Source organism: Hypanus sabinus, chromosome 16 (genome assembly GCF_030144855.1).
Source record: "Hypanus sabinus isolate sHypSab1 chromosome 16, sHypSab1.hap1, whole genome shotgun sequence".
NCBI lineage: Eukaryota > Metazoa > Chordata > Chondrichthyes > Myliobatiformes > Dasyatidae > Hypanus > Hypanus sabinus.
The window spans coordinates 66497980-66514074 of NC_082721.1; the positions used below are offsets into that span (position 1 = coordinate 66497980).

Here is a 16095-nt window from a genome sequence, read left to right on the forward strand (position 1 = left end):
ACCAACCAGGATGCCCCATCCAAGCTTATCCCATTTCTCTAAAATTTTCCTATCCATTTACATCCAACTACCATCTAAAAGTTGTTTTTGTACCTAACTCAAGCAATTCCTCTGGCTGCTCATTCCACATGTATTCTACAGTAAATGTGGCTGGTCAGGTTCAGTTAGTTAATGGTGACAGCTCCAGGATGTTGATGGAAGGGACTCAATTACATCATTGAATCTCAGGGATAAGTGGATTGATGTGCTCTTGATGGAGGGGGCAATTGTGAATTATTTCCCACTTCTCAGCCCATGCCTGACTGGAGGAATGAAGTTCCTGAAACATTCACTCTTTCTCCTTCTACAGATGTCAAAAGAGAACCATTACTGTCATCGGCCCAAGACACTTAGTTTATTTCTGCCTCCGCGGACACAGCCTGACCTTCTGAAGATTTCTGTCCTTCTCACCTCAGTAATGCTCATCTCCACCTCTGTGGACATGATGGAGATGCTCTTCCGTTTACTGGTCAACCACTTCCGTAATTCAGCAACCACCTTCAATAAAATGAGAATGATACATTAGTCACACCCAGTTTTAATGAATTTTATTTCTACACAATAAAATTGTTTGATTCTTTGTGCTAATTGTGAATTTGCACTTGTTTCCATTTGCTGATATTTATTTTTGCAATGGTCCTCTCTATCTATTTTTGTAATGATTCTGTAAGTATCATAACACAGTTATGAGTGGTGAGAGAAACCTTTACATACTAACTATTATTTTGTAGCATGCTTTAAAGAATTTGTTAATTCCTACCTAGTAGAATAAAACTATCTTTCAATCACCCTTCAGAGTCCCCAGACCAAGTAAGAATTACAATTTACGTAGTCACTGTGTCCCATTGGCACCTTCAGTGGATCACTCAGAGAGAAGGAAATCTCCAAGATACTCGTTCAGATAGGATTAGACTTTCCACATTGCCTCCCATGGAAGAAGTTCATGGAACTAATACTGGGACTGGAAAGTGCATTGAGGCTTACAGGAAGCAGCTTGCTCAGGTGTCATGCCAAACCACCAACATCAAAAGAAGAGGATAGATTCACATATCAAAAGACTAAATGAATGTGCAGAGGCAACTTAGGATCCAAGTACATAACTCTCCATGCTATCATCTTCAAGGATTTCTGACCGTTCAACCCAACAAGCTCATGCCAACCATGATGCCCACCCGTTAGTTCCAAATTCCTGTTTTAGACCATGAGACACTGAAGCAGAATTAGTCCATTCAGCACATTGAGTCTGCTCCTTTCAACCCCCAACCTTCCATGTGCATATCCAAATACTTATTGAATTATACTACTGTACCTGCCTCAACCACATTTTCTGGCAGCTTACTCCATATACTCACCATCCTCTACCACTCAGGTCCATTTTTAAATTTTTCCCCTCTCACCCTAAATCTATGCCCCCTAGTTCGGGTCTCCCTAACCCTCTGGAAAAGACTTATCACCCATCTTACACAATATATGTTTCTCATACTTTTAAACATTTCTGCAAGGTTGACTCTCATTTTCCTACGTTCCAAGGAATAGAGACCTAAGCTGGTCAACCTCTCCATATAACTCAGGCCCTCTAATCCAGAAGCATCTTCAAATATTGTCTGAGCTCTTTCCAATTTAACTACTGATAACAGGGTGACCAGAAGTACACACTGTATTCCAATTGCATCCTCACCAACAACTTATGAAACAGCAAAATAATGTCCAATCTCCAATGCTCATTGCCCTGAAGGTCAGTGTGCCAAATGCCTTTTTCCGAACCCTGTCCACCTCTGACACTGCTTTCAAACTCATACTCCTAGGTTCCTCTGTTTCTTTACATCCCGAGTACCCAACCATTCACAGTATGTGTCCTTAGGAAGAGATTCTTACCTGGTGATTGAAAACGCAGTAAATAAGGAAAACAAACAGACCCTGGAGACTGTTGATGATCGTGAATAAGTGGGAGAACACTGCAGTGCTCTGATCAACGTGAAATATTCCAAAGATCCACGTGGATCCCAAAACAAACATCCGTGCTGCAGCCTTAATGGTTAGGGTTCTGTAGAGAAGAAGGAAAAAGAAACCAGGAGAATGAAAAACACAGGAATGAAGAAATTCCCTTCATGTGGGATCTTTCATACCCTCAGGGTTTTCTCAACAGCCAACAGCACATTCTTGTGTTTATTAGATACATTGCTGGGCCCCAGGCATCACTGGAAAGGACATTGCCTATTGCATCAAAACTGCCCTTGAGAAGGCGGTGGTGTGTCACTGCCTGGAAGTGATGCTTTCCTTCTGGTGCAGGTGCTCCCATGAAATGGTGGGAAAATGAGTCCCAGGATTTAGACCGAGTCACAACAGAGGAGCAGTGATATATTTCCAATTCAGGATGCTGTGCTACATAAGTCATGAATTAGGTGTAGAAATTACCACTATGAATCTTCCCTGTGATTTGGTAAAATCATGGTTGGTCTAATCTTGGTTTCCACAATACTCACTTGCTCTCTGCAAACCCATTGACTCTCCCATAGCTCAAATCTCAGTCAATTTCTGTCTTTCAAATATTCAATAACTCCATATCTGCATCACTCTGGGGTACAGATTTACAATCTTTCAAGGTAAGAAGTCCCTCATGATTCGATTTTCAAACGTGTCACCTCCATCCAGAAACTGTTCTTTGCTCTAAATGCCTCGTCATCTGCTCAACATCTTCTGTATCCCTTTCATAATCATCTGTTTTCAAAGGGGGCCCTTTGTACCCTTCTAATCTATAATGAGTGAAGTTCCATTCTGCTTAAATATCTCTCAAACATCAAGCTATCCAGCCTAGGGATCAGCCTGGTAAACCTTCACCACAGTGCACACTTGTCAATTTGTGCACATAACCAAGAATGGATCCTGATGGTGAGTGGGAAGAAGCCTTCAGAGCTGCTGAGAATCACCTCATCTGTCTATGTGATCTATCCCCAGAAGGAGTACTTCTGCCATAATGTCCAAATGCCTTCTGAAAACCCAATGGCTCCTCCTTCGCTACTATAATTATTATTAGATTCACAATAGGAAACATGAGTTTCCCTTCACGATACAATGTTGGCTCTGCCTGGTCATGCTCAGATTATTGAAGTGCCTTCTGAGTGAGACCTTAATGCTGTGTCCCATCTTCTGTTGATACCATCAATTTTACATTGTCTTTGCACCCATTCCTAGTCATTGGGTTTGAGAGTTAAGTGGCAGCAATTATGTCAGTCCTGACACTGTTCTCACGTGGCATGTACACAAGAAGATTTCCACATGCAATCTCTGGTCAATGATCTGAACTCTGGCTGACTAGCTCCCCACTTCCAGTGTCACCATGCGCAGAGATCAGCACCATGGACAGAAGCCCTTCCTGGGAAACTGCTAATTGTCACCCCACTTACTCAGCAGGGATCAAATGTAAAACAATATAATTCTAATATAAAAGATAAAGTCAATTTGCTGTTACAAGACAACAGATAACATGGCATACACCCAGTAGTCACTTCATTAGGCACATCTGTAAACCTGTTCATTAATTCAAGTATACAGTTGAAGTCAGAAGCTCACATGCACCTCAGCCAAATACATTTAAACTCAGTTTTTCAAAATTCCTGACATTTAATCCTAGAAATCATTCCCTTTCTTAGGTCAATTGGGACCAATTGGGTCAATTTAGTCTAAGAATGTGGAATGTCAGAATAATAGCAGAGAGAATGATTCATTTCAGCTTTTATTTCTTTCATCACTTTCCCAGTGGGTCAGAAGTTTACATACACTTTGCTAGTATTTGGTAGCATTGCCTTTGAATTGTTTAACTTGGGTCAAACATTTTGGGTCATTGCTGGAATTTTGTTCCATTCCTCCAGACAGAACTGGTGTAACTGAGTCAGGTTTGTAGGCCTCCTTGCTCGCACATGCGTTTTCTGTTCTGCCCACAAATCTTCTTTCAGATTGAGGTCAGGGCTTTGTGATGGCCACTCCAATATCTTGACTTTGTTGTCCTTAAGCAATTTTGCTACAACTTTGGAGATATGCTTGGGGTCATAGTCCATTTGGAAGACCCACTTGCGACCGAGCTTTAACTTCCTGGCTGATGTCTTGAGATGTTGCATCAATATATCCACACAATTTTCCTTCCTCACGTTTGGGATGGTGTTCTTCGGCTTGCAAGCCTTACCCATTTTAATCCAAACATAATGATGGTCATTATTGCCGAACAGTTCAATTTTTGTTTCATCAGACCAGAGGACATTTCTCCAAAAAGTCCCCATGTGCACTTACAAACTGTAGTCTGGCTTTTTTATGGCGGTTTTGGAGCAGTGGCTTCTTCCTTGCTGAGCAGCCTTTCAGGTTATGTCAATATCGGACTCGTTTTACTGTGGATATGGATACTTGTCTACCTGTTTCCTCCAGCATCTTCACAAGGTCCTTTGCTGTTGTTCTGGGATTGATTTGCACTTTTTGCCCTGAAGTACTTTCATCTCTAGGAGACAGAATGCATCTGCTTCCTGAGCGGTATGATGGCTGTGTGGTCCCATGGTGTCTATACTTGCGTACTATTATTTGTACAGATGAATGTGGTACCTTCAGGTGTTTGGAAATTGCTCCCAAGGATGAACCAGACTTGACATCATTTTCTGACCTCAATCCGATAGAAGATTTGTGGGCAGAACAGAAAAAGCATGTGCGAGCAAGCAGGCCTACAAACCTGACTCAGTTACACCAGTTCTGTCTGGAGGAATGGAACAAAATTCCAGCAACTTCATGTGACATTTTTCTTTCATCCATGTGCCTATCTAAGAGTCTTTCAAATGCCCCTAATGTACCCCCCTCTACCACCACCCTGGTAATGTGTTCCACACTCTCACCACTCTCTGTGTGAACAACTTACCTCTGAGATTCCACCCCACCCTCCACCCAATACTCTTCCTCCAATCACATTAAATTATGCCATCTCGTATTAGCCATTGTTGCTCTGGGAGGAAGATGCTGGCTGTCCACTCCATGCCTCATATCATCTTATATACATCCATCAAGTCACTTACTTGGTTTCCTTAAGCTTCGACACCTCCTTGTTGCGTGAGTTGAAATGGCGTCTCAGTAAGTAGAGAGCGGAAAATAAAAGGACTGTATTGACCTGGAGAGAGATAAAGAGAGAGTGCGAGAGAGGGAGAGATTGCAAGAAAGAGTGTGTGAGAGAGAGAGAGTGCAAGAGAATGATGGAGGGAAAAAGCGAGAGAAGAGTGAGAGAAATCTTGCTTGGATTTCTAGCATCTGCAGATTTTCTCTTGTTTCTGCTTGTCCCCCATGTCTCCCCCTCAGACTCTCCACTCATACATTTTGGAAAACCAACATTCTTCCAAGGGGTGGGATTTTCCACAGAACCCAAATGCACTGGGATGACTATGAAACCCAGGAGAGGAATTAACTGGGAATTGTTCACCCTCAACCACTATGCTGAGTCAGTGGGATCTGTGAGCTGGGAATTCCAGGCCAGAAGGTTGGGAAGCAGGCCCCCAGCTTCTCTGCTTCTTTCCTCCATCCTGCCCTGAATCAATGACCCGGTGCCCCTCAACCTGCCTATTCCTCCTCACTGTTCTTCTTAATTATGCAGACAGACACAACCAAACCCAAGGACTAGGCCCACCCTACTCAGTGATAAATAATAGGATGATGAAGATGGTGGAAAGAGATACCATACTTCAACAACAGGAATTGCTTTTAGATCAAATCTTTCATCATCTCCAAAGTGTGAAGCATTTGATGAACTGTCCCAACACTTGGGGTAAAGTGGTATCTAATCTGCAAATGTGCCGATGTCTCAAAGGGATGAAAGCAACCATAAAGATTCCGTTATCACTGGGCCCAGTGCACACACGACTCAGAGAGGGTCTGGGGATGGGCAAATAATGGAGGGAACTACCCAGGATGTGCAGGCTGTGTGCATCTTTTGTGTTGGTCAGTGACTGGGGTTGAGGATAACACAGGGTTGGAGTTGTTAGGGGCAATGGCTCAGGGTTAGGAGAGGAAGCTCAGGGTTAGGAGAAAGGGTTGTAAATTTAGTGGGCTCCATCTTGGGCACTAGCCCACAAAGTAACCAGGACACCTTCAAGGAGAGATGTCTCAGAAAGGTCGTGTCCGTTATTAAGGACCTCCAGCACCCAGACCATGCCCTTCTCTCACTGTTACCATCAGTAGGAGGTACAGAAGCCTGAAGGCACACACTCAGTGATACAGGGACAGATTCTTCCCCTCTGGCAGCCGATTCCTAAATGGACATTCAACCCATGAACACTACCTCACTTTTTTAATATATATTTGTGGTGAACTACATATACCTGTCTGGACACGCCCCCCTGCTGACTGCTCCTGTGGCTCCTCCCACAGACCCCAGTATAAAGGCGATTGGAGGCACAGACCCTTCCTCAGTCTCCAGGATGTTTTGTGATGGTCACTTGCTGCTTGTGCTTTCTTCCAGGCAATAAAAGCCTACCTTAACCCACGTCTCAGAGCTATTGATGGTGCATCAATATTATTTCTGTTTTTGCATGATTTTTAATTAATTCAATATATGTAAACTGTAATTGATTTAATTATTTATTAGTACTATTTTATTTTTTTCTTCTTCTATCATGTATTGCATTAAACTGCTGCTGCCAAGTTCACAAATTTCACAATACATGCAGGTGATAAACCTGATTCTGATTCTGAAAACAACAGATCAAAGGTCAAAGGCCAGCCCCTAGGTCAGAGGTGCCATTCACACACACCTGAGGGCCAGGTTCACTGATACTTCTTCAGTTATCAAATGTGCTGACCACACTGAGTGTCAGACACATTAAAATTGAGAGGACACAATGCTTCTCACAGTCTATGAGTAATTCATGAGGGGTTGTTACACTGGACACAGACCCAGTGCAGAGGCACCACCCTTGACTCTGGTCCTTCCCCACTGAGCACTGAGCTTCAGTGCAAACCCCAAGCTCGTCCTTCTCAACCCTGGACACCAAGAGACTCCAGTGCACAGTGATATCTGGTGTCTGTGAACCCTGGGCATAGAGACACACCATGTAGACACACACAGGGGCCTGAAAGTGAAGCACACAACAAGAGAGAACCCTGGTCTGGAATGGCTGGTGTGTAGAGAGAAACAGGAAGCTTACCAGAATCATGAAACAGACCGGGCCCTGGAAACTCCAGTTAAACCCCGACTCGTGCTTCAGCCAACAGCTGTGGAGATGGAAGCGTTTCGTCACCGGGTGGCAGTCAGTTTGTGAATTACATTGAGAACATCAGCGGATCTACAGCGCAGGAAATTGGCAGCCAATCTCTGCATGGCAAGATCGCAAACAATAGCAGTGCGTTGATGACCAATCATGTCACTGGTTACGGGATGTTGGTCTGAATGTGGGGGAAAATGGCCTGTGCTCTTCTTTGATATAGTTTTGTTTGATAAGTTCTGTCCATCCGAAACTACAGACAGGACTTGGCTGTGATATCTCCTCCAATGACAACACCAGTGACAACGTGACTCCCCCTCAGCTCTGCACTGGAACTCAACCTCCGTCCAGAGTTGAGTATCTGTCATTAAACTGGGAGGGTGGGGCCACTTAGCACAGGACGGACTTGACAAGGACAGGGACGGGCACCACCCCGTCTCCCCCTCGCTCCACATGCAGAGACTGGGGTTGATAGTGACCAAGTCCAACAGCATCAGGCAGCTGGTGTTTCAACAGAAACCTTGTTTGCCTCTCTCATTGTGGTCAATCCCAGAAGAAGTTGAGGGAATGATTGGCCATTAGCCTATCAGCTCTGCAATGTTCTGTGATGCTGCGATCTCAGGCAGACTCACTTCTGCAGGTCCCTGGATGGAGATCAGTGGGATATCAGGTCACTGGAAACTCTCCCCTTTGATCCCAGGTTGCCGAGGTGGGTGGACACTTGTTGGATAAGGGTGTCAACAGCTGTGGACCTAGATTAGGGAAATGTGTTCCAGTCAGGGTTCATTGGTAGACTCCTTGAGATGCAAAATGGTCTCCTCCTGTTTCCCCCATCATTCTTAAGATTCTCCTCCGGCCTATAGACAATCTCGGACCCCTCAGTGGCTCAGCAGCTGAGGTCAGTTGGGACAGGAGCTGTCAGCGTGTGAAGTCAAACCCTCCCCAGTCTCGGGAATATCTCAGACACGATCCATAATAACCCTCGCAAATGTTTTCCTTTTTACAAGTTTCACGGCAGCTTCCTACACCTCACCATGCAATTACCACTTGGGGAATATTTAATACAGTATTGTCAAGGTTTCTGATGAAGGATATCGGGTGAATTGTATGCTTTGTTCTCAGAGCTGGTACAGGACTCAGCTCATGTCCTGTGTGAGGGCAATGGTGCAGCCAATTGGGCCGCTGCCTCCAGGACCCGGGACAATCCTGACCTCGGTTGTTGTCCGAGTGGAGTTTGCATTTTCTCTCCATCACCATGTCAGGATTTCTCCGAGAGCTCCGGTTTGATCCCACATCCCAACAGTGTGTTATTGTCAGTAACTTACCCCTTGTTGTGGGTGGGTGGAGAAAGCATCAAAGGGGAGTGGATGGCAATTTATGGGAGGATAAGATGCAGGGGTAGAGGGAGATAGGGAGAGGGGCAATGGGACTGATGGGCTAAATCCGCAGGAAACCAGCATGGACCAGATAGAATGAAAGGCTCTTTCTGCATCAGTCAGTTGCATCACTCTATCACATTTCCTTATCGTTTAATACTCACACGGTCTCTGTCCCATAGCCTCCAGGGTTTACTGCCGCTGAGATAATGACGATCACAGCAGGAACAGCATAAGCAGAAACGTACAGGTATCTTGGTTTGATGATATGTGTGCGAGTGTAATTGGTGACTGTCAGGTGTCTGGACATGATGAAAAGCTGCAAACTGTCCAGGAACATCCAGACGAAGACGGCAAGGAAGAGGTAATGCAGACACCCAGCAATCAGGGCGCACACAACCTAAAGAAAGAGGCAACACAGTGGATAGTGAGCAGCTTGGGGCAAAAGCAGAGGGCAGTCAGAGACAGGGACGCAGGCAGGAACATGCAGAGGCGGGTCAGAGACGCACAGGCGGTTACAGACAAGTGGAAAGAAACCGAGAGAGATAACCACAGCTGAAGACATTCACACGGACACAGAGAAAAACATGGCATCAGAAATGGACTGACAACCTTTTCCAGCTCCCTCTTACCTCTTCTCTTCTCCTCACCTGCCTATTATCTCCCCCCGGTTCCCATCCTCCCCTTTCTCTCCTGCTCCATGTTCCTGTCCGATCAGATTCCTTTTCCTTCAGCCCTTTAACTTTTTCACCTATCACCTCCCAACTGCTGCATTCGTACCCACCCCCACCACCCACACTCCTTCCCCGTCACCTCATCTCACCTATCACCTGCCAGATTGTATTCCTTCCCCCTCCTCTCCCTCTGATTCTGACTTCTGCCACCTTCCTTTCCAATCCTGATGAAGGGTCTCAGCCCGAAATCTCAACTCTTTATTCCCTCCATAGATGCTGCCTGACCTGCTGAGTTTCTCCAGTGTTTTGTGTGTGTAACTCAGAGATACCAACACAGAGACAGTGAAATAAACCAGTACACCAACACATGTACACAATGGAAGAGATAATGTGCAAACATATAAAGAACAAAGATTTATTAATGAGTAGTAATTCAGTGATACAATTAGAATAATACACAAAGGAGATGGAGGAACTCCAAGGGTCAGTAGGTATCTATGAAGGGACACGGACGTTAGACGTTTCACATTACCTGACCTCCTCTGTTCCTCCAGCTCCTTTGTGATTTGCTCCAGGTTTCCAGTGTTTACAAACTCTTGTGAGTCTATAAACTTAGAACAACTTTGGTACTTTTTACAAAATATCTTGTTGCAGCTCCAGATCTGCAAAGTGTGCTGATGTCACTCATTCTCCAGTGACCGGGAAACTCAGTGACACGGTTAATCCACTGCACCCCAGGGTGAATGTGAATAGGGAGGTTTGGAGTGTCCCGTGAGGTCATTGGACAGGAGGGCAGAGGGAGGGAAAGGGCAACATTCTGTGGTGACAGGTCCGTGGGGAAGGGGAGGGTCTCCAATGCTTGGAGGCTTTGGCCACCATTGCAATGAGGATCTGATTAAAGGGATGGCACGCTGGTCATGATGGGTCAATGGAAGGAGAGGACACCAGAGGAGAGTGGTGGGAGAGCAGGGGCTGAGATACCACCACTCCCACGTTAAGTCTGGCTTTTCTGCAGAATATGACTAACTGCACATTCAGGAGCTATATGAGAATTGGAGGTAGTAATTTGGTTTTCTTACCAGCTGTTTAATCCGTATTCCAATCAGAAAGATGAACTGTGCCAGGAAGAGGGTGATACTCAGGTGCTTGTGGAGATTGGTGTTCGCATTCTGGATGGATTTGCAGTTGACAAATACGACGATGGAGGCAGCGAGGCAGAGCAGGGAGATGATGAGGCCGATGTAGGTGATCACCTCCAAGTGCCTGTCGTCAATCTGCAAGCACAAAGTGGGAACCACGCTCAGGAATTGGCTGTGATAGAGTCTCCAGGGACAGCATTAGACATGGTGATCGTGCGGAGAAGGTACAAACTCCTTACAGGCAGCGGTGGGAATCAAACCACAACTGGTGATCACTGTTGCTATAAAGTGATTTTGCTCACCACTATGTTACCGTGTTGTCCACATCTGATACCGTACTCTATCCTTGGCGCAACTAATTGATGCACCATCAATAACGCTACAGTGCCAGCCATAACTAATACCATACCATAACCTTGGCACAACTAACAAAGGTAGGAGCAGTAATTGATCTGCTGGAGGAACTCAGCGGGTCGAGCAGCGTCTGTGGGAGGAAAGGAACTGTCGCTGTTTTGGTTTGAAACCCTGAATCAGAACCAGAACGTCAACTCAGTCCTGATACGGGGTTCGGAACTGAGATTTTCACAATTCCTTTCCCCCTCCAGATGCTGCTCAACCCAATAAGGTCCTCCAGCAGATTATTTGTTGCTCCTCAGTCCAGCGTCGGTGGTCCCTTGAGTATCTGTAATAAGGGGAGGACTTACATCATGAATGGTGAGGACCTGGTGTGTGGAGGAACAGTGTGTACAAGTCATTGTATTCCTGAAGGTGGAATAAAGGTCACTGAGGCAGTAAAGAAGGCATCGATTACTTGCCAGCATTAGTCAGGGAATAAAATATAAGTACAGTACAGACAGGAAATGGTAAATCTTTAAGCAACATTGTGTAGACCACGGCTAGAGTGCTGCTGAGTGAGCTGCTGGACTTGTTCTCTGAAACTGTGGCTACGTAATTTCCTGAGAAATGGTGACAGAGGGACTCCTCCTCTTACAAGCCTCCTGCTAACAGTGGAGAGGGTGAAGAGGTGATTCACGAAGCCCTAGGTCACCCAACCTATCCTCATGAGACATGCTTTCCAGTCGTAAATCCCCTCTGAAGCCTCTCTAAATCTTCCACATCATCGGAGGATGAGAGGTGTCCTGATAGAGGTGTATGAGATGATGAGAGGCATTGATCGTGTGGATAGTCAGAGGCTTTTCCCAGGGCTGTAAATGGCTAACACGGGAGGACACAGCTTTAAGGTGCTTGGAAGTAGGTACAGAGGAGATGTCAGGGGTAAGTTTTTTTACGCAGAGAGTGTTGAGTGCGTGGGATCGGCTGCCAGCAACGATGCTGGTGGCAGATACAATAGGGTACTTTAAGGGGCTCCTGGATAGGTACATGGAGCTTAGTAAAATAGAGGGCTATGGGTAACCCTTGGTAATTTCTATAGTAAAGACATGTTTGGCACAGCTTTGTGGGCTGAAGGGCCTGTATTGTGCTGTAGGCTTTCTACGTTTCTAACATTCCTATAATAAGGCAAACAGAACTGAACTCAGTGCTCTGACAGTGATCTAACCACACCTAACTAAGGAAGGCCACCACACCATATGCCTTCTGAACCATCCTTTTGACTTGCATGGATCAGTGTTTTGTTTTCCTTGCAGCAGAGGGTGCTGATGGAGCACAGAGTGAATAGATACTGGGAAAATCTACACCATAGCAGAAGTGTCGAAATGCAGTCACAGAGGTTGACCGGACGGGGTAAGGATTTTGAAGGGATTTGTGGAAGGATTGTTTTCACCCATTGGGACACACTGCCTTGAGGGGGTGGCAGAGGCAGGTGCATCACCACATCCAGCGACATCTAGATGAGGATTTGTATCACCAGAATATAGAAAGCTACAGAACAAATTTTAATGCAGGTGACCCTCGATGATCAGCATGGAGAATGTGGGCCGAAGGATCTGTTTCTGTGTTTGTGTCTCTCTCACTCTGACTCTCTTCGTTCACCCTTTTCATCTGACTACAGATTTTTCTGTTGAATAATTTCTTACCTCAGTCTGAACTGGAGCCATTAAAACAGCAAAGCTTGTCAGATGGTTACACTGGCAGATTACATGGGTCTGATTGGAATGGATCCGTTCACAACCATCAGATAACCAGACACTTCTCTCTTTGGTATTACTCCAATAGACACATTCTGGCTCTTCACCATCTTCCTTTTCCTGTTTCCAGATAGGAACATATTCTTTCAACCATTTTTGAAAATATTCTCATTTCATTTTCATTTTTAGAATCTTTTTATTGATATATAATCTTCAACAGCTATAAAATGATACTAAACTTCAACAGATTAATATGTATACAATTAATAAGGTTGAAAAAACTGATCTTAAAATATAAAAATGGAAAAAAATAGAAGGAAAAAGAAGGAATAAAAACAGAACCCCATCTAAACTGGGGGGAAAAAACCCCACTAACTACAAAAAAAACCTATTAAGAATCAACCTCCCAGAGCAATACATTTAACTATCATCTAAATATATAAAAAAAGTCATCAACTGCCATTTCATATTTATAAAAAAAATAAAATTGGAAGGATAATTAAATGAATATATTTGGCAAAAGAACCCCATCTTCTCTCAAAATCATATTGAGGATCAAAAATTCTACTTTTAATTTTTTCCAAACTAAGACATAACATCACTTGAGAAAACCATTCAATTAATGTAGGGGAAGAAATATCTTTCCATTTTAATAAGATCGCCCTTCTTGCCAGTAGTGTAACAAATTCTAATAACAACTTAAATCTTCACAGCCACGGGACAGTAGACACCGGTTAGAAACAGAGCAAAGCTCCATCTACATTGTCCCATCAAACTTGTGAAGTGCAGGGCAATAAAATTAGAAAAGATTACCTTTATTTGTCACATGAACATCAAACCTTTGAAAGGTACAGTGAAATGCATTATTTGTGTCAATGACCAACACAGTCTTTGATGAACCCATGTGGTCACAAAGAGAAAGAACAAGCTCCTCACAGACACTGGCAGGAATTAGTACTCTGTCTTATTGCTGGCACTGTGAAGTGTTATGTCAACACTCTGCTACTGTGCAAACTCGATGGCTGAATGGGTAATTACAATGCAGTAATGGGTATTTTCCTTTCAATGAAATGGTGGTTGTACTTTGTAACCAGTTACTCAATGACCTGAGAAATTACAGCAAAGGACTCCTGCTCTGATATGTCTCATGACCAGTCTCTAAACATTCCCCCATCTCTCTCAGATGAGGGATCTCCACTTCCTCTATCAGGCCCCATTGTACTGTCCCTGAGTAATGGTGACTGGAATGGCCACTATAAACTGACCTGAAATGGCCCAAACCCAGTTCCCATGGAAATGTTATACCCAAACCCAGGATCTGTGCCTGTTCAACCTCACATTTTGCATTTTAGCATGAAGTTCATCTTCAATTGGGGAACATCACAGACTGTAACTACAAACCTGGTTGAGTTTCAGAGTCAAATTGAACTTTTCCTTCCGATTAGAGCTGATGGCCTTGTTGCTGATGGTGGCGGCTATCACCTTGGAGTTTAATGACACATTGTTCTGAGATGGACGGCCGCCTTTAATCTCTTGGTTCAGCAGGGATTCCAAGTCTTTGAATACAATTAAGGAAACAGCTTGAAACTCTGTGGAGATAATAGATCAGCCTTTGCTGAATGTGGAGAGACATCACTGAAACACTCCAGCAACTGGATATAAAGGCAGGTCAACACAAAACACGTCCACTGCAGTAGCGCTTTGTAAGTCTTTTGGGTATTAAAATCAGCTGTCAGTGGGGATGGACATGGAGCTCATCATGAAGGCTGCTTTATCATGGATGGTGTTAAGTTAATTTGTGTTGGTTAAGCTATACTCTTCCAGGTAAATGGGAATCTATCACATTCCTGACCTGTGTCTTATGGATGGTTCAAAATCTGGAGATCCACAGAAAATGGTGCCTTTCTGTGAAAGGAGATAAGACCTTAAGACCAAGGATAAGAATTAGGCCATTCAGCCCATTGGGTTTGTTCCACCATTCCATTATGGCTGATTTATTATCCCTCTCAACCCCATTCTCCTTCCTTCTCCCCTTAAGCTTTGATGCCTTGGTAACCAGAATCAGAAGCAGATTTAATATCATCGGCTTATGTTGTGAAATTTGTTTCTTAGGGCATTAGTGCATTGCAATGCATAATAATAATAATAATAATAATAAACCTTTAAATTACACTAAGTAGAATACATAAAGAAAATTATATTAAATAAGTCATGTGAAAAGATAGCATAAAGTAAAATGGTAGAGTTCGTGGTTTCATTGTCCATTGAGAAATCTAATGGTGGAGAGGTTCCTGGGAGGCTGACAGTGTGTCTTCAGTACCTGTTTCTGTGTCGTTGATGGTAGCAATAGGAAGAGAACATGTCCTGGGTGATGGGTTTCCTTAATGACAGATGCCACCTGTTTGAACATTGCCTTTTGAATGTGTCCCTGATGGAGCTGGCTGAGTTTTCAACACTCTGCAGCTTTTTCTAATCCTGCAAAGTGGCTGCTCCATACCGGACAGTGATACAAACGGTTAGAATGCTCTCCACAGTACACCTGTAGAAATTTGCGTGCGTCTTTGGTGACATACCAATCCTCCTCTAACTCTGAATCACTCATAGCCGCTGTCATGCCTTCTTTGTAATTGCATCAACATGGGTCCAGGACAGACCTTCAAAGTTGTTGACTCCCAGGAACTTGAAACTGTTTACCCTTTCCACTGCTGACCCCTCGATGAGGATGTGTGTTTCCTTGACTTCCCCTTCCTTGAATCCACAATCAGTTCCTTGGTCTTACCAATGTTGAGTATAGGGTTTCTGTTGTGATACCACTCAACCAGCTGATCTATCTCACTCCTGTACACTTCCCCAACTTCATCTGAAATTCTGTCAACAAGAGTTGTGTTGTCAGCAAATTTATAGATGGAATTTGAGCTGTGCCTGGCCACACAGTCATGGGTGTAGAGAGAGTAGAGCAGTGGGTAAGCACGCATCCCTGAGGTGCACCAGTCTTGATTATCAGCAAGGAGGAGGTTATTTCTGATCTGCACTGACTGTGGTTTCCCGATGACGAAGTTAAGGATCCAGTTGCAGAGAGGGGTACAGAAGCCCAGGTTTTGGAGTCTGTTGATTAGAACTGAGGATACGATTGTGTTGAACGCTGAGCTGGAATCAATAAACAGCAGCCTGACGTAAGTGTTCCTATTATCCAGGTGATCCAAGGCCAAGTGGAGTGCCAGTGAGATTGCATCCAATTGTAGCGATAGGCACAGTTTATTCTATTTTATTTAGAGATTCAGCATTTAACAGGCCCTTCTGGCCCCTTGAGCTGTGTCACCCAGCAACCCACTGATTTAACCTTAGCCTAATCACGGGACAATAAACTACGAACCGGTCTGACTTTGAATGGCGGGAGGAAATCGGAACACCCAGTGGAAAGACATGCGCACACGGGAAGGATTGTACAAACTTGCTTCCGAAGGACACTGGAATTGAACTCCGAACTCGGCTGCCCGGCAGTGAGAGATTGAAGATGTTCTTGAATACTCCCACCAGTTGGTTGGCACAGGTTTTAT

General features: G+C 44.3%; 1 protein-coding gene across 1 annotated transcript in view; it reads right to left on the reverse strand.

Annotated features, from left to right (window-relative positions):
* Positions 1-328: 328 nt before the first annotated feature.
* The window catches only part of LOC132405909 (adhesion G protein-coupled receptor E1-like), a 29818-nt gene continuing 14051 nt past the window's right edge, over positions 329-16095 (reverse strand). The window contains exons 7-15 of the mRNA XM_059990888.1: positions 13940-14094; positions 12488-12658; positions 10392-10586; positions 8803-9038; positions 7206-7272; positions 5088-5179; positions 1915-2083; positions 451-537; positions 329-343 (exon numbers count right to left, since the gene is read on the reverse strand). Coding sequence (XP_059846871.1) covers positions 329-343; positions 451-537; positions 1915-2083; positions 5088-5179; positions 7206-7272; positions 8803-9038; positions 10392-10586; positions 12488-12658; positions 13940-14094 — 1187 coding nt within the window. The remainder of the gene's footprint in view (positions 344-450; positions 538-1914; positions 2084-5087; positions 5180-7205; positions 7273-8802; positions 9039-10391; positions 10587-12487; positions 12659-13939; positions 14095-16095) is intronic.